Source organism: Haliaeetus leucocephalus, unplaced genomic scaffold, assembly GCF_000737465.1.
Source record: "Haliaeetus leucocephalus isolate CR32 unplaced genomic scaffold, Haliaeetus_leucocephalus-4.0 Scaffold339, whole genome shotgun sequence".
Lineage (NCBI taxonomy): Eukaryota > Metazoa > Chordata > Aves > Accipitriformes > Accipitridae > Haliaeetus > Haliaeetus leucocephalus.
In genome coordinates this window covers 13,094,983-13,121,505 of record NW_010972775.1, presented here as the reverse complement: position 1 = coordinate 13,121,505, position 26,523 = coordinate 13,094,983, and the positions used below count along the sequence as shown (strand labels likewise).

Genomic DNA, 26,523 nt, shown 5'->3' with positions numbered 1-26,523 from the left:
GCACTTTGCTCTCTGTTCCAGTGACATTTGGCAGGATTCAATATGCTTATGTTTAGATTGAGTTGCCTAAGACCCAAGCAGCAAGCCATTCACCTGCTCTCTGGTGTTGCCCTATAGATACCTAGATTCATTAGGCTCCCTCTTAGCCAGAGAGTTCTCTGGACACTTAGTTTTAGACGCCCACATATGCTCAGAAGTGCCATTTCTGGGAAGGCAGGCACTTAGCCAGTATTTAAAGCTGTGCTGTGTTTCTGGTTTATGTGGGTAGGCACCTGGACTCTCTTGTTTCTGTTCCAGAGGACTGAAAAATTAAATATGGACAAGTCTATGTCATGGGCCTAACCTCCTGCCTTGTGACCAGCGCTCTCACTCAGACATCGGAAGATGGGGTCTAGGCACTGCTCAGCATGAGGGGTTTGTCCCAGTCCCAGCTCTATCTCAGGAGAGTACCTTCACCATCCCTCCCTTAGCTGTTCTGCAGCTATATCTTGAGAAATACAAAGCCAGGGATAAAAAGTGAAAGAAGAGATGGAGTCCAGAGGGGAGTGGTGACCAAAACCAGTTATTAGGATGCCGCAGTGGAAGGAGAGTCCCAGGTCCTCCTCCCTGGTGTACGTTACGCATTTTGCACTGTGTACCACCATCACCACCCGGAAGCCCCGATGGGAGATTGTCCGGTTTTCCGGCTGCAGAGTCTCAGAGATACCATCTGTTCCCCATTTGTTGCAGAAGTTATTTAGGTGGCTGTGTGAGACAGACAGGATTACCCTTTGGGCTTCGGTGCCTTTGATGAGGCAGCATCTGAAGTTAACACTTAAATTAAGCAGACTTTATTTTATTGCCTTTGTGTATTATAATGCCCATGAAATCATTAAAACTTTTTGTCTGCTCCTTGGTCTCCTGTTGTCTCCCTGTAGTGTTTCTGTTGTATCTGACTTTGTACAACCTGCCTGCCTCAAAAATCAGCAGCCGTCTTCCCTTCCCCACCCCAGCACACAGTAGGACCTCCCAGGCCTGCGGGGTACCTGCACTAACACTTCCATGGCTTGGTAGGGATTCCTGGACAAGGGACACCACATTTGGGAATAATCCTTTTTCCATTTCTGTCTCACAGATTGATGAACTCCCTGAAGGAGCTGTGAAGCCTCCAGCAAATAAATACCCCATCTTCTTTTTTGGGACTCATGAAACGTAAGTGAATGAACACGATCTTTCTTTGCAGATGTCTTCTTCTACTGCAGCTAACGTCATCTCCACTGATTTTATTGGAACAAATCCTGACTGAAGCCATTGGGAGGCTAGAGATAGGTCCTACGAGCCCAACTCATTTGCATTAAGACATGGAAGTGAAACCTGAAAGTAGGTGGGAACACTGCTGCATGGATGGAATACCATGATCTGAGCATAAATAATAAACAGTGCCTGTGTTTCCCATAAAGAAAAGTGTTGGCATAAATTTATTAAAGGGTCATCTGAACTCAGATGCAGGGGCAAAAATTTTTTACTTGGATGTACAAGATAGCAGAGATCAGGCTGCTGTATTCAGACATGTTTAGGTTTGTGTTGTGTGTGAGAACTCGCTTGGTAGTTTGTAAAATGAAAGAAAGGAGACCCCAGCGTCTCACGCAGTCCTCACATAGTTTTAAAATATATGCATTCCTGTGAGATTTGTGCTGGGGATATTGTAGGATGGAGCTCTCAGAACTGATAGAAAAACTGAGCTGGCTGAGCTCATAGGGAAAGAAAGGAATCAGAACAGAAAGGGTAAGTTAGGTCTCATAGTAATTGCTACAAAGTACAGAGTTTCAAAATTATAATGTACTTGTCTCTATTTTAAACTATGTCTGAGGTAGTTAAAAAAAAAATTCACAGTTTCCATTTTGCATGAAATGCTTACATTTTAAAACTTTTCCTTCCCCACTTGCAGGGAACATGTTTTCTAGAATTCCTTAAAAAATGAAAAAATGAAATTCTGATGACATTTTAAATTCAATTTTAGAGGTTTGAAGCTTTATTTAAAATTGTTTATTTTTTAATTTTAACATTATTCCAGAACATAATAAGGCCCATAGCTCATGCATCACATTTTTATTTTAAAAATATTTAAAGGCAATTTCTGCTTAATAAAGATCAAAATAGCCTCTCTCTAGTTAAAAAATTTCTGCCTATTGCTGTAATGAAACAACCTGATGTTTTGATATATTGCGATCTACTACTACTGTCACAAAATAATCCCAAACGAATAACATTCAAATAAATTTATGCTTTAAAACCAGAAACCAAAATGGTTTTGGTTTGTGTTTTTTTTAATGGAAACATTTTTCTTGAGAAACATTTTTATTCTGAAATGAATGAATCCCAAACTGCTAATCTCTTTTGTTTTAGATTTTGTTAGCCCATGATCTGACTGTAACATATGAAACAGGAAAATAGTTTGTAGCTGCTACCTTAATAATTTAAAAAGCATAACTGTTAAAAATGAGCTGTAGATTGCAGCTCCTTAGTTTTATAGCAAAGCAGTGGAAACTGTTATACTCTCCCAGTGGCAATGAACATATTTCAAACAAAGATGTAGACAATTTTTCAGTGTTTACTGTACATAAAAGGCTGTAGAAACATTTCCATACATTACTGTTGAGCTAAATTAAGGTCACTCATGGTAAGTTTCATACAGTTTTCCTTTGTTACTTGTGTTAGAACTGTTTGTATGTATTTTTGGCAACAAGGAGACATCTAGTATTAGCAAAAGCATAGATAAAATAATTTATTCAGATCCCTTGCTCTATTGTAGCCTTTAATATTAACAAGACATCTGTTAGTTTGGAAATCACTGTTTGGCTTTCAGGTAGAAATGCATTCTTAGCTTTGTAATTATATAATTAAGATATTTCTCAATGAGACAACTGAGTGTGGATACCATTCTGTCTCCTGTGTAGTTAAAAGGAAGCTCTTTCTCCAGAGACTTGTCATCTGATGCCTTTAGCCACCAGTTGTCTCTGTACTGGCAAACTTCTTGGCCGGTGGGATGATTTAAGTGAATGAAACTTTGCACATTCACAAATGCTGGAAGGAATCAGAGCATAAATCGGGCATTAATCTGAAATAATGTTTACAGCAAGGAAGAAATATGATCCTGTAATTAAGGTATTAGACTGAGACTGAAGAGAGTTGGGTGTTCCTCCGTACTCTGCTATCAGTTTGAGTTTGACCTTGGGCAAATCTCTGTACCTCAGAAGTCCATCTGCAAAAAAGGGCAACTTCCCAACCTCGTGGTGATCTTACGAGAATAAATGTGTTGTAAATGGTGGAGCTCCGCGATCCCGTGGTAACGGAGACCATAGAGTTAACATTAATTGCAAAGATCATCAGGAAAGTAGGACAGTGATTATAGTGAAGGACACTGTGACTTGTTCAGCTCCAGTCATTGTTAACATAGAATCTTCCATGTGGGAATGAAGGGGGTTTTTTTGCCTTCACTGTTTTTAATTTAACTTATGATTAGCCATCCCAGTACCATGATACAGAGCAAAGTAGACACACTGGATATAGATACCCAATGAAAAGGAAATTATGCTTTCTTCAGTTTTATATAAAAAGTTAGAGTTTTACTGTAAAGTATGTAGAAAAAGCAGGATAAGTCACCACTCTTCTTTTTTTTTGTAATTATTTTCCTCTGCATTGTGGTGCCTGTGCCTGAAATTAGTTGGCTCAGTCCATAGCTGACTTATGCAGCAGCAGAGCACAAAATCCCTCCTTTGCTGTGCTGTCTAAAAAACAATTTGGCCACAAGCACCCTGTGTGTCTCATTGTTTCCTTGTATTACTCATCTGCCTATATTCACCCATTGTTTCTTGTCTTATATGAAATTATAAGATTTTTGGGAAAGAGAGCACTTTTATTGTGTTTGCACAGAATCTAGCATGTGGGGGGCTTATTCGAAGAAAGAAGCTCCCAGGCTTACTGGCAGTATAGATAATAATAAATGCCACTGTTTTTTCTTTACTCCCGTAGTTCAAGGAGTAAGTTTTGGCTTATGGGTTCTCAGCACTCCATACATGCTTTAACTTTTCATATGGTATTTTTAGGCCTTTCTGGATTTATAACACATAGGATTGGAAGTTTGGTCCCTTGCTATTGCAGGCTATTACGTCATATAATCCCTTTCATAAACTGTTCAAGTGCCAGTTCCCAGCAGTAGTTAATATAATAAATGAGACTTGTCTTAGTTGTTTCTAGAGAGACCCAGCATGATTTTGCAACATCAACCATCAGGATGGTGAGCCAATCCATTAAATCAGACTCAGAGCAGTAACTCAAAGCCAGAGTGTTAAATAAATAAATAAATAAACAAATAAATAAAACTGAAAAAGAAATGATGGAATGAGCAGAAGAATAGGGAAAACATTTGCACTGTTAATTTTTTTTTTTTTTTTAAGAGGAGGAATTTAAGTCCTTTTTTGAATGTTACCTTTGTTAAAATGCAGTGCATTCCTGGGGCCCAAAGACCTTTTCCCATATAAAGAATATAAAGATAAGTTTGGGAAGTCGAACAAGCGAAAAGGATTTAATGAAGGCCTGTGGGAAATAGAAAACAACCCTGGAGTAAAGTTTACTGGATATCAGGTAAATTACTTTCACTTCTATTCCTCCTTATCTTTCTTGTTTTCTTCTTTGAAGATTTCTTGTCAATGTAAACATTGTATGAGTGATGTGGAAGGTCCTGGTTTTGGTGGAGCTAGAAAGTTTCACAGCTTTTGTAATTGCATAATGTAAATACAACTGTGATCTTGCACTCTGTGACAAATTGAACTTTAATCATACTGCAGAGCCCCTTGCTTTCTGTGATATTCTGGGGTGGTGAAGTGGAAAATTCTGCAGCAGATTTAGTTGAATTAAAAATGGAAGGTTTTATTTACTCCCATATAAACATGAATAATTTCTGACTTCTTCCTGTTGTTTATTTTTATATCAGGTTCAGTGTATTTTACACAGACCTTAAGGTCACTGCACTTTTGATTTTTACATTGGTAATGTATAACACATAGGACAGCACTGCCAAAGTTGTGAGGGGTGAGAAGGTGGAGGTTTAAGCTGCTGTTAGGAGATAGTAGCTGCTGTACAACAGCTCTCCCTGTTGGATGTCCGGAGCAAAAAGTCAGTGAAGGGGGAGAAGAGTAGTTGATGGGCTGTATAAAACCAAAGAACTTTTCTTATTAAAAAAATGTGGTCCTTTGAAGGCAGAAATCACCTCCAAAAGCAGGCGAACACCTATTACATTATTAGCACAAAACCTTACAAACCAGAGATATGGACCACCTGCAGACAAGCTGCTGCCCCTCTCAGTTCCTGTTTCATATTTTCAGCCCTACAGATGTTTTGCATACGCTTGAGGATTTAAAAAAATCTAGTGAATAGTCTGTGGGAGATGGACTGTCAGAGAGCTCTCAGCCTTCTGGTCAGTGTTTGCTTTTTCCTAATACAGAGATCTTGCCCTTTGAGGGGGTTTTGTAACAGCTATCTTCTCTCCTGAATACGTCTCTCCTATTGCAGCCAAAGTCTGAAAGTTTCCATAGTTTTGCCCAAAGTAGAACATGCCAGGTCTCTCCACTGAGCAACCCTTAGTTCTCCAGCAAACACATTTTTGTTATCGGATCTCCTGTTTCTGTGTAAACCCTTCAGAACATGCAATCCCAGAATCTGCATCTGATAACTGTTTTCAAGTGGTGACTGAGAAAATTGCCTTTGCAGCCCTTTTTCTTGATAATTCCGAGAATAACCTGAGCTCTTCCTGACTATAATGATTAAAGTGTAAGTTGTCTGTTACCAGTACTTCTCTCTTCAATACAGAACAAAAATTAAGTAATAGGTTTTAGTGATATTTTTTGTTTATGTTACTGTTATTTTAAAGGCAATTCAGCAACAGAGCTCATCAGAAACTGAAGGAGAAGGAGGAAATACAGCAGATGCCAGCAGTGAGGAGGAAGGTGATCGGGTAGAAGAGGATGGAAAAGGAAAAAGAAAGAATGAAAAAGCAGGCTCAAAACGGAAAAAATCCTACACTTCAAAGGTTATCTTCTGAGTTTTTCCATTGTTACCCATGTGCATTCATAATTAGAATACTGTCCACCTCATGGCAATCTGTTCTTCCTTTAGCATTTTGATTCCAGTACCATAACAATGGTGTTCAAACAGGCAAGGAGAAGTGCTCTTGCTTTTGTAGACAGCCTTGGTGAGACAGCAGTTGAAATACTCTGCCCTGTTCTAGTGCCCACACTTTGAGAAAGAGATGAAAGTATGGGAAGGAGTTCAGAAGGGCTGGAAAGAAAATCCATGCAAAGATAGATTGATAGGTTTGAACATCTTAGTATTTCCCCATGAAGAGCAAAAAAAAAGCCTTCGGAGCATGCCTCCTGGAAGACATGAGTTCAGGTTTGGTTCCTGTCCAGGAGAATTCAAGCTTCCCTATCCCATCTCCAGTGTGAGTGCCCCAGTTGCCATGCTAAAAGATACAGTAGGGTCAGACGTGCTCAGCTGCTCCTGTTGTAGCTGAGTGTAAAATACTTCAGTACAGGATACAGAATGGGAGGGAAGAAGAACTAATTTGTTAAGCAGGGAGTAAGGCACTCAATTTGTAGATAAAAGACCTGCATTGTAGTACCTACCCGCCCTGTCAATATCTAAGTAACAGCATAGATGAGGAAGCTAAGAGTAATGTGTCTCAGACTGCCTCATAATGGCTGGTGAACATAATCACCTGTGCAGTGACAACTTTGGGTTCAGATACACTTCTCACTTGTCACCTGGGTGAAAAGGAGCAACATTATAGTCACTTCCTCCGGTTCTGTGTGTACCTCCAGATCTGTACTTCGCTTAAAAAATTGTGGAAAGTGTGGCAGAGTCATGTTCATTCACATTCCTGTTATTCTTTGAAAGTGAAAACTAAACAAAATGAGAAGAAGCGAGCAAACAGTCTGATCCAGGCTCAACTTGGGGGAGAGTGGGAATTTTCACGGTTCATCCACTGAACAAAATGTATTAAGTAATTTCACCCCCTTTGTGTGTTTTACATTAGAAATTCAGGTCTGGTCTACCACCTTCTTTCCAGAAGACTCTGGACAAACAGAGGATTAGGAAAATGGTGGCTTAATGCCACAATTTATCCTTTTGTACTGTAGAATTGCATAACATAAAGGGAGCAGAAAAGATGTATTGGTTCCACATGGTTTTAATGTTAATATATTACAGCTGACAGCACTAAAAAAAGTATGGAAAGCAGCTCTGCTAATGTTATTCTCATTTTACATCTCTGTGTTTAATCAAAACTTCTGTCAAGCTGGCACCATCTGTTTCATTAACTAACAAAACCTACAGGTGACCCAACACTAATACCCATCTCCTATTACTGTGTCTGTCTCACAGTCAATTGTGCTACCAACCTGTGTTCAACACAGAATTTCTCCTTTTGCTTTATTGAGGGCAGTAACTCCTTCACCTGAAAAACGCTTTTCACCCCACATATCCTCCCCAATATTTACCTTGAACAGGGAACTGCATGATCAGACAGCATTCCACAATCACTTCAAAAGCATCTTTCTATGACTGAAGCTCAGCTTTTACTTTTTAACTTTGTTGTTGATCATTTTAGAAATCCTCCAAGCAGTCACGGAAATCTCCTGGAGATGAAGATGATAAGGACTGCAAAGAGGAAGAAAATAAGAGCAGCTCTGATGCTGGGGACGCAGGCAATGACACAAGAAACACTTCTTCAGATTTGCAGAAAACCAGTGAAGGGGTAAGCTTCTGTTAATATCATTCACTTCCCTTGCAGTTTGCTACTGGGGGGCTTTGGAGCTAGGGGTGAAAGGCATTGCATTGCAGTGACCTGTGCCTACCACATGCGATCTTTTTACATTGCACTTCAGTGCTCAGAATGTGTCTAGAACAGAAACATGGGACTGGTCCCTGCACTAGTACAAATTTTGCTCTAGAGAAATGACTGAATGAGAGAAGATACTATAAGTATTTATTTTTTTGAACACTTGCATGGATGTCAGCTGACAGGAACTACTGAACACCATGAACTGGAATGAAGCAGAATTGATGTGAGAGCAGAATGAGACTGTTTGCATAATGCATTTTGGCTAACTAAACAGTGGGAGCCTGCTTATCCTTTCACACTTATTTAAAATTTGTGCAGTCCAACTGACTTCTTTGGAGTTCCTGAGGGTTCATGTGCACATTACAGACTCTGCATACTGTGGGTTTCAGGGCAGATCCTGCCTTGGGATATGACCTTCAAGGAGGGGATATACAGTCTGCTCCAAAGCAGCTTCATACAATCTCCTTACATGTTTGTGTCAGTTGTGTGTTCATATCAATATTACTCTGTTGTGACCACAACAACAGAAAGGAAGGCTGCTGAGCAGGAGAATTAGCATGGGAATTGGTTAATCATCAGCCACCTTTAACAACCACTACTATTTCTGAGCCTTTGGAGCAGCACAAGCCTCCCTGCTCCAGGAGTTACAGCCCCAGCTCAAAACCAGTTCTTGTGCGGTTCCCATGCCAAGGCTCTGCCACGTGGCCAGCAGCCAGGCTGGGCTGTCACAGGAGCTGCTGAGTGACACGAATCCCCAGGTGTGAGAGGAAGCCAGCCAGCACAGGGTCTCATCTGACATTGCCAAGGTGCCTTAGCACCCAGCTGCATGCCCAGTGTCAACCCTTTCTCACAAAACACAACCTCTGGGGAGCTGCTGTCGCCTCCCGCTTAAAGTCTCCTCCCAGAGCTTCCTTTCCCCTTGTCTCTCTATGGTACAGTGTTTGTGTTTTGTGGCTCTTCACCTTTTAAAGACTTTGATACGTGGCTTATGGGGTCAGGAAGATAATGTGCCCTGAGCCTCTCCCATTCACTCTGAACAAGCTGCTGGCTTGAGCCAGAGACTGACACAAGGAGACACCATGTCTGGCTATGCTTTCACAGCACCTCACCCACAGAATTTGAGAGTCTGGGGGTGACAAGTGTGGTGACTGCATAGTGGATGTGTTGCCCGAGTTCTGGCTGGTGAACCCTGTGACACTTCCATGTCTTCAAATAGGTATTTGAGTGAGAAAATTGGCCATAAGGTTCACCCAAGGTGGCAAGAGGTTCAGGAAGGCCTGCTTTGTTTCCCGTGTTTGTAGCAGTGACGGGGGATATGCCTGTGAACTTCAGGCATGTTCTCCTCGCAAGGACCAAATGTTTACTGAGTTAGGTCAGTTGCAGACTAAGTGGCTAAAAAGTCACATGGGATGTTGGCTTTGTGGCTGGTGACATTCATATAGCTCTTCTTCCGTACGTGACATGCTCGTAACCGCTGGGAGGTAGAGTCCAGCATGCTAGAACATCATGGTGCTCTTCAGCATTTTCAGGATTGCAGATATTTTAGCCTCTGTGCTGAAATATCATCAACAGTCTGTGTCCTTCCTTCCAGCATTGACTCCACAGAAATACTCACAGTCAACATTGTCATACCCATGCGAGGAGTTGGCTCTGCTCTGACTTCTGCAACCCCAGCACTCGGGCTTGACCTCACACTTGAGTGACCATTCTTTAACTAGGTCTTGGGTGCTTTTAACATTATGGGAAAGGTGGAGTTTTAGTAGCATGTACTAAAGAGAGATGAAGAGATGGTTTTAAGGGCAGCTTGAGATAAAAGCACTGATGAGTTTGGAGAAATTCACATCCTGATCCAGATATTTCACCTTGGGGATTTCTGCTGCAGAATCAGCATCTCACGTAAATCCTCTTCAGGGTTTCTTTTGAGATTTTGTCAGTAGTGCAATTCTCTGTAAGGACCAGGAGGGGACACTCCATCTCCTGGTGTCCTCAAAGCCAGACGAGGTGTCTTTTCAGAAGGTATGCCTTCATCAGACACAAGGCACTCAGGGAAAGAGTAATCAGATTATTTTTTTTTTCAGCTGGTGTTAAACAGCCAGCCCCACAGCGTGTGTCTAGATTGACCTCCCGGGGTACAGGGCAGGCTGTCCTGCAGCCAGGTTCTGCCCGACATCCAGACTGGGAGTCTGCCGGAGGGCATTGAGCTCCTCCAGCGCCCGCACTTGGACTTCTCTTCTATAGAAAGGAAGGTTGAAAAAGACCGACACGTGCCTGCGGAGTTGGGATATGGTCCTCTTGTTCACACGCGTGAATTCAGAAGAATGTCTAGGTCTGCTAAAAGACACCATCATAGATGAGATTATGGTCTCTTTAAAATCATTTAGCTTGTGAGAAGAGCATTGGACCAACAGCACGCAGTCTGAAGAAGATGGGCTTCCTCCTCCCCGCTGTGCAGCGCAGGAGCTGCGTACCCGCCGCTTCGCCTTCCTGCGGGGCCAGCCAAGCTCAGGACGTTTAGCTGGCCATGAGATGGCGCCAGGAGCACACCAAAATGAACCGGGGTGCAAACCTGCGCCCTCCCCAAAAAGGTAGGGTGCTGGGGTCTGCGTGAGACTCACACCAGGACAGAGTTTGTTTCAGAATAACTTGTAGAAAGGTACCGTGAAGGCAAAGAGACAAGAAAAACAAGGAGTTCAGAGCCCTGATCTCGAGGATAGGCACGTTTCATTCCCCTGGTTTTGCCACTGTGACCAGCTGCTTAAAAGATGCCTGGTGGTGGAGGCTGGGAAGGGCTGTGGAAGGCAGGTGGGCAGAAGGCTGCGGGCTCAGCTACCCTACTTGTAGTGCTCCCCACGGGCTGCGTCCCGGAGAGCCTTTGGCTCCTGTGCTCTGCACCTCCCAGGTCTCTGACCATGCAAGAGTTGCCTAAAGGATATAAGCAGCTTTTCTCTTAATGATACTGATAATAATGAGGTAGTGATTGTGTTTTATAATGCCTGGACTGCAGGCTGAAGACTCATCTCCCCTCTTCGGGTCAGAGGGAACCTTGCCTTTTAATCACACATTTACCCTCAGCATTACGGGGATCTTCTCGAAGGGTAAACAGCTGAAATCAAATGATTGCAGGACCATCTTCACCTATATTTTTTAATGAAATTTCTAACCTCCAGGTGGTAGAGGAAAGCTTAAAAATGAGAAGTGATGGCTTCCTAAAGACTCAAACCCAGAGCAAATAAAAGGACTTCCAAAGCTATGATATTTTTTCAGCCAATTTCATACTGTTCAAGGGCTCAACTTGTGATTTTTTTTTTTTATCCCTGGGGTTGACAAAGCTGCTTTCTATTCTTATCTCCATCCCTTAGTTTCTCAACTATTCTTGAGGTCTACAGGCACTCTCAACAGAAGAGACATTAACTTCCTCAGACCAAGCCACAGTTTATAATTGCATCCTGCCACTCCCTGTTTCTCAAGCTCTTTCCCTCACTTCTGTTCTTTGGCTGATTCCTTCCCCAGAAAGATGCAAAGCCTGAACTTCAGAGTTTTATTATCTAATATTAATTAACTAATAATATATTAGCTAAGACAGCCCATCCCAGAGTTTGCTCAAGTCAAGAGTCACAGAACCCCCCCATGACAGTCCTTTGCTGTTAAATACTAAATTGTTTTGGCTTTCTCAAAATATCACATAAACAGAATATTCCAGTGGAAAGGTATTCATGGCTCTGTGTTGTTTACTTTCTATGGTACAAAATTAGCTCCTAAATCAGTGAATTCATGGCAGGAGATTTACATTCCACATTTGTATCTCCAGTGACTTGTGTGTTTGGTTCTTGGCTGGTTTAACTCTGAATCTTTATAACTGAACACCTAAGTCGCTTTTTACTTTTACTCTCTGGATAGCCATATAATGACATTTGAAAGCTGGCTGTAGTCCCTGCCCTGTAGAGAGTATTTGAATGTTAAGGTCAGCACTCAGGGTATGTGGCAAGTTTTTCTTTTGGTATTCATTATTTTAGTTACAGTCCAGACATTGTGTTGGTAAATGAGGCATTCTCTTTGTGTACAGATGCATGTGGTTGCCTTTCAGGAGGTGAATGATTTTACTGAGTCTTTGAAAAATAATACATTTGTTGGAAATTAAATACATTTTTTAGTTCCTGGTACAGCCCGAATATTAAAGTGGGGTAAAGGACTGTGATCTTTTTACTCACGCTGACAATCAGTTACTAACATGGGAGTCAGTGGATCTATTTGTGGAGGTGACTGCTTGCCAGCATGAATAAGGGGATCAAAATCTGGTCCAAAATTACTGCCATCTGATACTATTGCAATTGGGAGAACATATTTAAAACAGCCTGTGTCCAGGACATATTTTTTTGTTGTGATGTTCCTGTGGGGTAGCAACAATTCCATTTACTGCCGTGAAAGACAAGTGCTATGGCCAAACTGGCCAGAGTACACAGGTTCACTGTGTCCTTCTGATGTGGTTTTGAGATGTTTGGTTCCTTTGCTCTTCCTTCTTTACTTCTCAGTAACATTGGTTAGGCTGTACAACAGGTTTGGGGTTGTATCAACATTCAAAGCATAGCATTTAGGGCTCTATTCAATGTAAAAGCATTTATGTGGGCATTTTTCCAGAAAATGAAAACAGAGTATGTATTTCTCTCTGATTTGTTTTCTGCCATTTGAGGTAAGTTAAAATCTACCCCTCCAAAAAAAGATAACATTTGTAAAAATGTGTTTAACTATTGCACAGTAAAAATTTCTATGTAAAAATCAAATAGTGGCACACTCTCTGGTGTAAAGAGTTGTGTTGTCTGCTGCCTTCCTAGAGCTCAGGATAACAGCACCGCTAAGTAAGGCAATGGGACATAACTCAGGAGAAAAATAAATGTCTGAATGCAAGTTGAGATTAAAGCAGCCAGTATAGATGAAATACACTCTTTGCCTCTCTGTGTACATTGAATCCTGAAACCATTTTGACCTCAAACCAACATGGAATAACAATGATCGTACAGAGCAAGTAAATAATTATCCTTCTGCCCATCCAGCAAGAGCTTTTAAAGTACAGGATGGCTGAGTCAGTTGCCAGCCACTGCTGAGGGAGGAATTTTCAGTGCCAGAAAAAACAAGGCAATTTGTGGATTTAGGTTTTTTCCCTGCTCTGTGTTCTCTGTCCTTCAATTTTAGTGATGGCTGAAATTGTGCACTTGAATCAGTCAGATTCCCTGCTGTTTCTTTTGTGTGCAGTAGCGTTGGACAGTGCGGCACACGTTGTGCCATATCTTTACAGTAAAGCTGAGAGACTTGTTCAAACAAAGATGATGCGAGTTTATCTGTTTCTGAAGAGACGTGAAACCATGGAGACCGTGGAAACTGCTCAGCTCTGCCGCATCTGCCGCTGGAGCCTGGCAGCACGTGCTGCCAGGGTAGGGGAAGGAGCCGAGGTCCCTGTGCAGCCCCGCTGGCCCTGGGGGCTGCCTGTGTCTGGGGAGAACCGCTCGCTGCTGGGGCACCTAGGAGTGTGCCTAGGAGACAAAATGTGTGTCGCACTGGAAGATGGTACTGGAAACTGAAAGTCCTAGAGGATGATTTGCATACCTGGCTCTTTGTTGTCCCTCCTGTTCCACACTGTGGCCCAGTGGACCTATCTGTGAGACAGTAGGGAGTGGAAGTATTAATATTCCCAGCACCCCATGTAAGAATGGTGCCTACCCAATCTTCTGGCCTTAGCCCAGAGGAGAATTGTTGTTAATAAGTGCAAAGGTCTCATACTCCAAAGGGACAGCTTTCCTTACTGGGTCTGAGAGTGATACTGTAGGGACCGACTGTTTCACCACCCATCCTGCCTATCAGTGCTGGGTAGCAGCTGTCATTAAGAACTTTAGCAGAAGGCATGATTTGATTGACTAATCATTTGTAGTTGTTTTAATGGGTGTCTGCACTTCCCTCTGAAGGGAAAGAAACGGCAGTGAATCCCTCCAAGCCACGTCTCCAAAGCATCTGTAAGTACAATCTCATTGACTCTTAAACAGGAGAGAGGTCAATGGAAGTGTGGTGCTCTGGACGAGCAGTGCATTGTTACACCTTTTGGGGGGAGGCAGGGCTCAGGCAGTTCCTGTAAGCCATCATTACATGCATGAGGATTTTATAATAACCCCTTATCATGTGTCATTAGTCAGGACGTACCAGGACCTCCCACACGGAAAGTGCAGGTTTCCATTACTTACTGTTGGCAAAGCCCTTGTCGTAGGAGAGAAGAACCGCACTGAACAAACTCGGCCCTTAGTTCAGAGGTGCAGCAACCAGACTGGGATCCCACACTGCTGTGTGGGCACTCGTACGCTCTTACCCTCTTGGATAGAGAAGCATAGTCCACTATAGCCATGGCATCACACACAGCAGGTAGGATGGGCCAGAGGGGGAGAAAGCGTAGGCAGCAAACCGCTAGTGCGGGGATGTTAAAATGTCTTCATGTTTTCCTCTGGATCCTGTGTAAAATGAAAATTCCATCATCCCCAGTGGATTTAACCTGTACCCCCTCACTTATTCCCTGATGTTGATTTTTTTTTTGGATGAACGATCACACCAAATACAGTACTAATTCCTTCATACTGCTTGTGTGTTGTGTTTCTTTCCGTCTGTCAGGGTGTGGGTGGACAAGCATTCACGCTCTGAATTCTTTACAAAGGAGAAGGGATGCCTGGCTCAGGGTTAGGTAGTCATGTAGCATTGCACGTCGTCATGTCGCTGGACAAAAGTATTGTGTCCCTGTGCCTGTAGGTGAGTTTTGCTATCTCTGTTTAATATGAAGAAACGGAGACTTGGAGACACTTGCCATGATCACACAAGCACAATCTGATCCTGTTCCCACTAATGTCAGTGGAAGCAAGAGCTGACCTTGACTCAGTCATGAAGTGGGAGTTTCTTCCTTTTCTGTCATCACCTTACAGTGAACTCCAAGCCAAACTGTTTCCTTTTCAGAAGCAACATTCAGATACGTTAGCTATGAAAACTGTTTATCTTTCTTCATGCCTGCTGAGTGTTCATTGTTTGAATGAAAGGGTGTTCTCACTGCAAGGCGTTCAGGAATACAGCAGTGCCTGAGCTTTTGCATGAAGCGTATCGGTAATTTAGTGTAGACGAAAAATGCAAAATTTGGTTGTCTATGAAGTATACTACAAAATTCATAACTGATTGGGGAAAACAAAAAACAACCCACATACATGACTGGAGCTGCTTATTTGAATAAACCCCTGAATGTTTACTTTTAAACTGTGTTCTTTAATATTTTGTAGTGGCATGTTTAGCTGATTTAACATAAGCAGTTTTCTCTAGAAAAAAATCCTGTTCAAACAGACCAGGTGGTTACTTGTACCTGTGACTTTGAAGTGTGGGAATAAGGCATTAATTATATCAAGTTTGTTATAGCATGCTTTTTCTTACATTAAATGTGATATTTTTCTCTCTCTCTCTTTCAGACTTAACCAACATAATGACTGCTGAATATTAAGGGAAAACACAAGAAGGTTACATGTTTGGTTGTCTAATATTCTTGGATTTGATATGAGTCACCACATCTGTTCATTAGTATCATCAACAGCATCCCAGTTTGTATGCACATTATTCACATTCCTATCTGTTGTGTTTGCAGAAATGACATTTTACCCTTTTTTCTAAGGGTTACTTTTTGATTTTCATATTATTTGGTTGCATGAAGTTGCCCTTTACCAGTGGCTGAGGTTTATGAAGATACCGCATACTTGAACATGTTTTAGATTCCTTTTCTGGAAAGAAAAGGTGTAACTCCAAATTATATCACTCTCAATCAGCATTTTTTTAAAAACAAGTAAATCTTAGAAATGAGTCCCCTCCATACAATACTACAATATCTTCCATGTACAAACATAATTTTAAATTTCCCTATATCCATACTTTCTTGATTTTTGATCAGTTTACAACATAAAAGAAAAATTCTTCTTCAGTTGAGATCACCACCAAGTTCAATAATGTAATAAAATACCTTTCCTTATTAGAAGTACCTAGCTAGTTATACTCTTAATACTTCTCAAAATCATGATGTAATGTACACTATCTGACTTAGTTCCTATATGTGGAGTTAGTGAAAGTCTTTTTGTGTTTCTTTAGATTAATACAAGGATTTTTTCCAATGCCAACACAATTTGAAATCATTCATTTGGATGCTTTCCATTTTTAAGCTTACTGTGATATAGAACCCTATGGGAAACCAAAAGAAAACATCAATTTTAAATAATGAAAGGCTTAAAAAAGGATGCTGTCATTCTGGCTTTTTTTTTCCTTTTGGAAATAGAACTAGACTAGTAAGTAAGCATTCCAAATCCATTATTCTGTGTACATTATTGTTGCTATTGTGATAATAGAGATTTTTATTTATTTTTATGCCAGCTTTTATTGTGAAAACATATTTAGTCTGGTTTTATCAATCCCTGTTATGCTTGTCCTTGGAACATCTTTTGCGTATTCAAGGTTTGTAGTTGATGAGTTTACTGTAAAAAACTAAAAAAAAAACACAACAAAAAAACAAAAAACAAAACAAAAAGAAAACAAAAAAATGTATTGTTTTTACAGAATAAATTTATTGGAATGTGTATTGGGAGTAAGGTTTGAGGTTGTAAGCAACTAAGTTAGCGTCATATTTGGCTTCATACGTGTAATAATGTGAGGTATTAATGTAAGTCAAGTATTAAAGCAAAACATTCTGTTAACATGAGTTGACCATAATAGATACAAGTGCAGGTGAGATCTTTATTTTTTCTGTACTTTGCCTTTTCTGGATAACAGGAGGTTATTAAATTCACCTTGAATGTATTCAAAGTTTCTTTAAAAACATTAGAAGTAACATCGGAGGCTCAAATACCTGTTTGTGAGCCAGCATGTCCTGTTACAGCCCACCAGCTCTGGGTTGGTTTTCTTGGGAGGATGCGCTGGGATGGAGCTATCCCCAGTTCTAGTGTACATGGAAGGAGCCCACACCAGGGAGGCTGGGTGCTGGAGGAAATTATTGCTAAGTTCCTTTTTGCCAAGAAGCATTGACTGAGATGTGTTGTGGTTATTTTGGACCTGCCCCTTTGGCTGGAGGTATAAAATGGTGGGTTCTCTCTTCTGAGCACTGCTGTGAACTACACCTCAGTGTTCAACGGGAGAGTGTTAAAGCATGAATTTCTTGCTGCTCTGAAAGTCCCCTTGTGCAGGGTGCAACACGCATGCGCATGAGCTGATGCTTTCTTGTTACTGATTAGGTTTAAAAAGAAATTTAAAATTCCCTAAATCAAAACACCCAAACATCAACATCCCAAAATAAAGTGTTTCCAGTTAAAATGTATCAGCTAATTTTATCTGTGAGAAGGGCACTAAGTGTACTGCTTTTAGTATAAATATACATAGAAGGCATAGAAACAGTTGTAATGGCAAACAGAAACATAAACTACACAAACCAAGGTCGCTGTATTTGCTGCTACTTGTTTATGACCCAAGAGCATTAGCAAAATTAGCTACAGAGAAGAACACGGCCAAAAAACCCTCCTCTCTGAAAATGCATGCTATGGTGTAAGGCCTGATTGTTCAAGGTAACGAGCCCTCCGTGCCCAGTTCAGAAGTGCTAGTAAGCACATGCTTAACTTCAAGCAGGTGAGCAGTCCTTGCAGAAGTGAATCCTTAAAAGAATTAACAAAACTTTATCATTTGCTTATCATATATGGAGTCTTACCATAACAGTTGATTGCTTCTGAAAAGATTTCTTGGGATTTTTAACAAGGCTGACCCACGAGACATACTTTTTGACAAATAAAACCTGTGCATGTGACAGAGTTATGTATGTTAATTTTTCACACTTTAAAATGTTGTCCTTCACATTCTATGGTAGCTCTGTATAGGGACTGCTAGCGCCGATATTCTTCAGTGTGTGGAGGCTGAACACTGACATCATTATTATTATTTAACTTCATGCAGTATTTCTAAAACTGTCAAAGCAGCTTACTTAAAAATAGCTATGTGAACTAGCAACTCCACTACAGCACAAAGTCAAAATGTTGAGAAGTGGTATTGAAGGCAGTCATCTTTATTTTCCCTTTTTGAGTAGGATAAACAAAACAGACCGTGCAACTTTACACAATTGTGCTATTTTACACATCTTACACGCTTCATTTGGATTCTATCTGAGCAGTTCAGTTACATCCCAACCCAATAATATACATAGCCAAAAAGAGGAGCTGAAAAGAGTTGTGCTATTCTGTTTTTTCTTCTTGTTTTGTTTTCATAAAAAACTCTGGCTTGTTGACACACCTGTAAGCCAACAGCTGGGGAAGAATCCCATACATTACGTTCAATATCAGGAAAAACTGTTTTGCTTCTTCAGGGACTCTGTAGATGTAAGGAGTTCGAGCATGAAGAGAAGCACCAATATGGGAAAATTGAGCCTGTGGTGTGTATATAACGTATATATTAAAAAAAAGGTAAAGTTGATGTATATTTTGGAAAGACAGCATAATCTGCATGCAAGTATGCATCTCCAGTGACATTTTCCAAGCCAGCCCTTTTATTCCAGAGTTATCCATCATACTTTTGCACAGTGGTATAAAAATACAGTCTAAACTAAGGTCATTAATATCTTGGTATAAGAGGCATAAATGGAACCATCAGTGGCACAGTAGGAGGTTTATTTTATGCACATGGTGGCACTCATCTTTATATCAGGTACAGGATTTCACCCTTGGCTTATTCATGCAAACAGGGTCCACAATCCTTCCCCAGGCAAATGGCTGCTGAAGTGTCCATCACTGTAGAGATCTGCACTCCTAAGCCTCAGCCCAGTAGTGGGGGTAGGACTTGCACACACCTACCTATGAATGTGGTTGTTTGGCATCAACGGGAAGCAGACACTCACTCTGAATAAAGTTAGAAAGTGAAATTCTGGAAGCTACGTTAGTTCTGGTTTGGGGGTTTTTTTGAATCTTAAACCCAGTCTTCCAGATTCTGATCCCAGAACTCCTGGTGACTTCAGAAAACATCTGCAATATTTGGCTTTTGGGCTCAGGGCGATTCTGAAGTATAGGTTAAGTTTACAGTGAAGGTTATATGCAAAGACAAGCTTGCTGAGCTGAAGCATATTTTTAGCATAAACAAACATTTAAAGTTAGAAGCGTCAGGATAGTCACTGTCTTTTGTCTCCATCTGTTACCTGCTATTTCAAGCCACGGCTCATTCACATCAATTATTGTGTGTCCAATTTTTTTTTTATTCTTAGTTAGCAGTGGAGGAGATCTGAGAAGAACATCAATTTGATCTTAAGCAGAGCAGGAGAAAGGGACACCAGGATTTTAGTGACGCAGAGGAGTACACTCTGGCCAAATCACGTCCTCTGTTCTGGCTTCAGCAGGAGTTATTTTAGACTCACACAGAACACAGTTCCATTCACAGTTAGCAAAGTCGAAAGTGTAATACAGTGCAGGTGTTCTAATACACACCCCTCTAGCAAAAGGTTAGGCTGAGACCATACATCAAAACTGAAAAGGAAATTGGTTTTCAGGTGATTCTAACCACCTCCACTGAATAGGGAAAGCTGATCTAGCAAACCTGAGTCAGGAAACGGAGTAATCAAATCAAATACAAACACACTTCAGCAGAGTGCCACTTAGCATGTTTCTGTAAATAGCTATTACACAGTAAACAGATGTTCAGGGGCATGCTATCAGCAGCCTTTTTATATCGGCCTCATAATTCAGTCTGTCTCTTACAGCCTGTTTGTTCTCGCCTGTCTCAGGCAGGAACTGCCTTTGGCACCTGGGTGGTCTTGCTCAGAACCCTGCTACCTTTCCTTGCCTTGGAAGCCATCTCAGCCCAGGCAGCCAGAGCATTAGTGCTCAGCAGCAAAGTCCTCTTGTTATATGAGGTAGCTACTTCCCAAGCAGATAGCCAGCCACCATCAGGCTTCAGGTAGGAGGTTTGGGTCTGTCTGATGTTTACCTGGACACAATAACAGCCTCCTGCTAGCATTTTAGAGCCTCTTCTGGGGTGAACAAGATGCTAAGCTATGTACTTCTCTGTGGAGGGTTGCAAGGCCTGCCTGTCTCCAAGAGTGACCAGCTGTGCATCATAGTAAGTTAATAGTAAATTCATAATAAGTTCACAGTAAGCCTTGTCAGAAAGAGCTGTAAGGGGCTGCTTCTGAGAGACCCAGAACTCCCACAGCCTCCTAGATGCCTTTGAAGATCTAAGCCTTATTATGTGGTCTTGTTTCTTAGAAGAGTTGTGGCACATTAGTAAGCTTTGAGCATTATAAAAAGAAACAGCAGAAACAGTTTGTTCTATTTGTAGCCCATGAAGATTTTTACTAGCTAATGATGTACCATATAATAAAATTATTGTTTATTAGACTTGTTTTTTGATATAACACATTGCTCTTTCCTTTCATTACCAGGGAGGATATTTAGGTCTGTTAAAGTAACTTTTTTTTTTTAATTTGATTTCCCTCTGTGGAAACTGTGTTATGTCTTTAATCTCATGTTTCCTTTCCATGACTGTACTCTGCTTCTGCTCCACCCCCCACCCCCCTTTTTTTCTCTCCCTTGGGGCAGGGGGTGTATCTTAAAAGCCAATCTCTCGCTCACCAGTAGCCCAGTCCTGCTCTTCTTTCAAGTACCAGGCAGACTTGCACCAAAATCATGATTTTAAGCAGTAAGAGCTGTTAGTTACTGCAGATCTCTGTGCCTGTTGTGCAATAGGCTGGCATTGCAGTGAGTGAGAGCAACCTTGAGTCTGTTGTGTTACCTTGCTGGGATCAGGTCCTCTCAGTGAATAAGCCATTCCTTAGTGCTTTCTGTTATTGAACCCACTCTAAGTGGAGAATTTTGAGGATCAAACCCTATACCTTGGCTGAGAAATCAACCAAATGAGATGCTGTAGGTGAACTTCTAAGGTAGCCTTATCTGTTTAACATACAGCCTTTGTTAAGCTTGAAGCCTCAGCCAGCCTACTGATCAGGCTGTCCCACAGCAATTGGAAGCTGCCTGGTACTGGACATGGCACTGCTCAAATTGACAACTGCAATTTGTGTATGCCTGCTACTCATTAACCTTTTTGTCTTTATGAATTAGTTTGGGTTTGGATTTTTTACAATATTTTTTGCCTGTAGCCTAATCATAGGCAATGCTTCAAATATTTCTTACCCTGCAGTCAAGAAAGCCCTCCAGCCAGGGACAGAGAAGGGCCTGGAAAAAGGTTAGGAGTCCTTCTTCACTCTGTGCCTTCTCTCTAAAACTGACTAAAATCAGGCAAAGACTGTAACTTATTTTGGAGGGATTTGGACCAGGTCTTATAAGCCTAAGGAAAGCTATCAAATATGAGTGGGGAGAAAGTAACTTAGAAAAATATGTTCCTTGGGTTTCAGTTCTCTTGTAGACAAGAGACGCTGCAGAAAGTAGCCACAAAAATTGCAGGATTAAGGAAAACAGATGAAGAAGGAGTAGAGAAAAACTTTCTACATCTGAGAGAATAGGAAAGTAGGCTATGGAGAGTTGGTGAGACAGAATGGTTTTGGATAGCAGGGCTATGGCTCTTCATCCCTTCTCATGTGGCTCACTTGCACAGGGAGATAGCAATTTAATCAAAATCAAAGGCTATTCCAACCCTTTTGTATAATCAAAGCTCCTGGTACTTTAGTCGTGTGACATTTAAAGAGTTCTTCCTGAAGCTTCAGAAAGTCCAGTAAGGGTCACAACCTGGTTTTGGAGTTTGAATGTTAGTAACAGAATAATTCAAGCTGAGAGCTACATGTAATTCTGAAACACAGTAAATATTTCTCTTTGTGTGTGAAAGGCTAGGCACTTTTAGAGGTTATTAGTTTAGATGCATCACATGGTATTTTGAGACTTGTTTTTGTTAAAAGGACGTACTTCATAATGATAGAAATAAAAGTAATTAAAATCTCCACATTCCGTATCTGTAGGAGCAGTGTTCATTCCAAGAGAGCAATGCCCACTGTTTCCATCGTTAGATACTTACCTTTATTGGACCTTTGTGCATAATAGAAAGCAAAATGTGTTTTAGTAACTACATATCTTTTAATTATCAGTTACAATGTTTTAATTTGAGAAAACACTAGACAAACCTGGAAATGTGTTTTGTGCCCAAAACCAAAATAATATAGGAGTCCTCAATTCATTGTCTCACATGTTTTTCATCCCAGGTTGCTCACCAAGCCAAATCAATTAAATTATGTTCAGCTGTGGGATGACTGAAGTTCATTCTGCAGTGCATTAAACTAAAAACTACAAAAAAAAACCCCACCAAACCCTCCCAAACTTAAAGAAATGTTTTTTGAATCAGGACAAAATGTGGGGAGTGTGCAGCAACATACAGTTCTCTTAATCAGTTTTTGTCAGCCCACAGTTTTTGCTTGTGCCTAGGACAAGCTTTAAAGAGTAAAATGGGAAGTTTTGAGTGTTAGCTTTGGGTTACCAGTAGCTTTTCTTCTCCTTGTCTAATGTGTAAATCAGCATTATCCTGAAGCCAAACCGTTACAAGGGACAACAGAGGGGTTTTAGACTTCAGCAACAAAATCTTGCTTGTATTAATTGTACAGCTAAAAGGTACAAAGTGCCATTACAAAACAAAAAAAAAAAGAGAGTGTTTGTTATGGGAAACATTTAAAAGAAGGGGAAAAAAACCAAACCAAACAAACAAACAAAAACCAAAACAACCACCAAAACCAAAGCAAACCCCAACAAACCAAATCAACCAAACAAAAATTGCCTCCAATCTGGGAGGCTGTTGGTTTTGGTAAATTTGCAAGATTGTGATAGTCAGCACACTGACTTCTGGTTTGCTTTTCCTTGTGCTAAATAATCTTTGAAGGAGCGGTTTCTTTCCTGACTGTCTGGGGAATTCATGAAACCCGAGTAATCTGTCAGTAGAGAGAGGTTCCTGACACTGGCTTGCCTACTTTAGCTAGCTTGCGCTTTTTTTAGATTAGATTTGGGCCACACAGAGTTGTATAATATTTATGATACCTTTTGAGCACCTAAACCTCCTCATTAATATGCTTGCCAGATCCTGTTTTGATATAATTTGGTAATTCAAGATTCTGTTTAGAAAAAAAGTCATATTCTCTGTAATAACTGCTCACTAACAGAAAATAAAATGTCACTCCCCCCATCCTTACTGGGCAATTTAGCTGGATCATAGTTCGTACCCCTGATTGTTATCTCAGGCCTAAGGAACAAAGTGTTGGTCTGTGTTTGTCTAATAGTAGTACTTGAATTACACTTATTGCAACATCCCTATGTTCTCATTATTGTTGCAGGCTTATGTGCGTATTTTTTGCATTGTCCGGATGCTCAGAGCACATTTCGTTTCCTACATACAGTACAAATCAATTGTCACTCTGTCTCAACTGTTTAATGCTCATCTGTGTGTCATGAGAAGTCATTTACTAGCTCCTGTTGAATTTTTTTCTTTTGGTCTGTCTACTCGTAAGCATCAGCACCATCTAGTAATTAACTACAGTTGTTTATTTCAGAGAATCAGAACAGAGTAAGTTAAGAAATATGATCATTGGTCTGCCTTTGGCAATACAGGCATGTCTTAGTGTTACTGTGGTTTGTGGCCCAAGAGGTTCCCAGTGTTATATCGACATCATCAACTGATGTCATCCGTTTTATGTGACTAGTAGATACTTTTTCCGTTTGTATTTTTCAAACTACCTAGCTGGCCAACACACATTATGGAAACAATGTATTGTACTGTTTTGTTGTGTTTGGGGTTTTTTTTACATGGTTGACTGTTACAGCTTTAAGACAGGCTTCCTCCACCGTCTCAGCTAAAGAGTGCATGGTGCTTAATAAGGTTTAAATGAGCCCAATAAAAAGATTCTGCAGATGGAGAGAAGTCTACTAAAGCAAGAATGCAGCCATTAGAGACATGTAATAGGTTTGATTCTCCACTTCCTTAAATTAATTTTTTACAAATACAAAAGGTGATCTGAGTTAGAATGGCATAAAACCTGCATGGGAAGATCAAGCCCTGGGCCCCTTATTTATTCCATAGGTCTCTACTTATGAACTTGTAATTCAAGAGCGAACATTTACAAAGAAATACCTGAGCTAGTCCTCCAGCATGTATAAGGGTTATATCAGGCATCCAGGAGCAACCAGGCACCAGTAGGCCATACAGAGCAATCACATAGTATGGCACAGAGTAGAACATGTATGCCAGCATCTGCATTTTAAACAGAAATATTAGTTGCTTTGCAGTGTGAGGGAGATGCATTTCAAAATTAGCCAGCTGCTGACTGAGGAGTTGAGACTATTCAAAACTACACTCCTGGCAGCAATGATTCCCCGGGCCTTTTTGCAGCTATAACTTCTTTGAGAAAAGAGTTTCATACCTAGATGCTGTTGACTGAATCCAGCTACCCTAAGGCCTCCACTAATATTGATGGCTGTTGTTTCTTTGCCCCCTCCAAATCCACTTCATCCCAGGACATGTTTTCCTACCCCTTGCCATCTTGAGACCATGCCAATAAGCATGGCTTGACCTAATTTGGTGTCCAACACAACATGGGTGTCCATCTCTCAAGCTCCATTGCACTTTCAGCTGGGAGGTATGAGAGACACCCAAGCCACCCCTTTCCCAGAAAGAATAGGTCCGGCAGAGATACTTGTTTTCTGCTCATTGCCTCACCTGTGAATCCTCTTACTGCTTCAGGCCCTGACCCCATCCAGCAGCCAAGGTTGCAAAAGAATGGCAACCTTGCAAATAATACAAAACTAAAGCACAACATTCCCTCCTCTGCAATGCTTGTGTAAATAGGGTTTGTAAAAAGTGTCACATTTCAAGGAGTGTGTCACTAGTCACAGAAGCGTAACATGAGCTTAAGGAACCTAGTCCTACTACTACACCCCTTTTTGCTCCATTATTCCAGACTGAAAGTCTGCTTTGCCCTTCTAAGGAAGGGGAATGATCATAAAAAGCATGCAGATCTGTTTCATGGACTGTATTAAAAGAAGCCTGAGTAATTAGGATGTGTAACTCTAGGTAACTGATTTGAATCTAAGTTAAGTTTATCACAGTGAAGATTTGGTACCCTGTAACGGCTGTAGTAGAAAATATGAAATACCGTTTAACTTGCCATGAACAAATACTTCCCTTATTGATCTTGCCATCTGTGAAACCCATGGCTTCATCTTTGTGCCAGTCAACAGATCACTTCTTAACACTCTATGCTCCACAGTCAGTGCTTTACCTGAAGCTTAGGATAGGCAGCAGGATCTTTTATATAAGGCTCATGAAGTTGAATATATAGCCGGCAGAGTTCAGCAGGGCAATCCAGAGCAATCTAAGAAGAATTTTTAAAACTTCCTGTGAACAAAGAATTTGTTCTAAAACGAGCTAACCTGACACCTGTTACCAGCCTAAAGATTCACTAGTGGTCTGCAGCACTGCTACCCTGGAGGCTTGCTCAAAGTCTATTGCAACAGTGATCCATTTGATCACCGGTTAAAAAGCTGAAATGCAGCCTCCTCTCAGCTCCTGCTCAGAAAGTTTGTGAGGAAATGCTGACAGCCTGTTTTAAAGATTTTGACTGGAAAAGAATTCAGTCAGTTGGCTATGCTGTACTAAAAGTATAATTGCTATTGATTTGCTCTGATAAACAGACTTTGATCCCAGCAAATGAACTTTCCAATAGAAAATTGCTCAAACAGTGGAAACTTCAGGCTAAGCACCCAATTTTAGGATAGTAAGCTATGAATGTAGTCCAACAAAAGAGTTGCATTGTGGCAAGGTAGCAGTGGAGAGCAATGCAGAGAGACAGGTCTTACTCAAAATAATAATAATATTTTTTAAGAGAGTAGCAAGAGAGAGATTATTGGATGTTACATTCCTATAGAAAGAACAAAATTCTCAATAAACATGAAGAGAGACCCAGTTGCAAAAGTAGTTCCTCTTCATAGTAGCCCTTAAAACTACTACAAAAAATACTATTCTAAAATGAGTTAGCAATCTGTGTCAACAGCTGTCACTATAAGTGTTTTATGGCAAGGCATCGTTAATGCCTAAGTTACAGGACTGAACAGTAAGTTTTGCACAACTTAATTTCATGTGTATTTTTTTGTGTGACTTCAAGAAGAAATGCAAAGATTTACAAACAGTGGATATTCTTCCCTGTTCTTTTCCAACATGAGCATCCAAGAAGCAGGTCCAAGTAGACTATAATGGATTACGTTTTATTACCTTTTTCACAAAATCATGGTTACTGCAGCTTACACAGAGATGTTCAATTGATCTCTGTATGTGTAAGTAAGGCCAGTAAGCAGTTCCTGTTTGGTAAAGGAAATATGTAAGGAAATGACCACACTCTCAAAATCAACAAAAAAATTCCTCTGAGAAATAAAGAAGTGGAATTGCAGAACCAAGTTAGATGTTAGAGCATGAGATTAACATTTCCCACAGTGAAATTACAGGTAAAACAGCTGATTAACCTGCATCAGTGGTGCTCTGAAATAGCATGATCTATAAGAAATAAAGCAGTCTGTGACAAGTTAGAAGAAAAAAAATATTTTTGAGAGGCAAGTTTTCAGAGAAACAGCAGAAGATGACAGAGTAATGTG

General features: G+C 40.7%; 2 protein-coding genes across 2 annotated transcripts in view; one reads left to right on the top strand and one right to left on the bottom strand.

The window, feature by feature from the left end:
- The first annotated feature begins 570 nt into the window (after window positions 1-570).
- Window positions 571-16,470, top strand: LOC104834727 (hepatoma-derived growth factor-related protein 3). The gene is made up of 6 exons (XM_010572289.1): window positions 571-672; window positions 1,115-1,191; window positions 4,485-4,623; window positions 5,909-6,067; window positions 7,646-7,792; window positions 15,358-16,470. The coding sequence occupies exons 1-6, from the start codon at window positions 571-573 to the stop codon at window positions 15,361-15,363; spliced, it is 630 nt and encodes a 209-aa protein (XP_010570591.1). The 3' UTR covers window positions 15,364-16,470.
- Window positions 16,471-17,726: 1,256 nt separating this feature from the next.
- The window catches only part of TM6SF1 (transmembrane 6 superfamily member 1), a 30,675-nt gene continuing 21,878 nt past the window's right edge, over window positions 17,727-26,523 (bottom strand). Inside the window, exons 9-11 of the mRNA XM_010572288.1 lie at window positions 25,158-25,250; window positions 24,011-24,130; window positions 17,727-18,333 (exon numbers count right to left, since the gene is read on the bottom strand). Of these exons, the coding sequence (XP_010570590.1) occupies window positions 18,142-18,333; window positions 24,011-24,130; window positions 25,158-25,250 (405 nt within the window). The 3' untranslated portion in view covers window positions 17,727-18,141. The remainder of the gene's footprint in view (window positions 18,334-24,010; window positions 24,131-25,157; window positions 25,251-26,523) is intronic.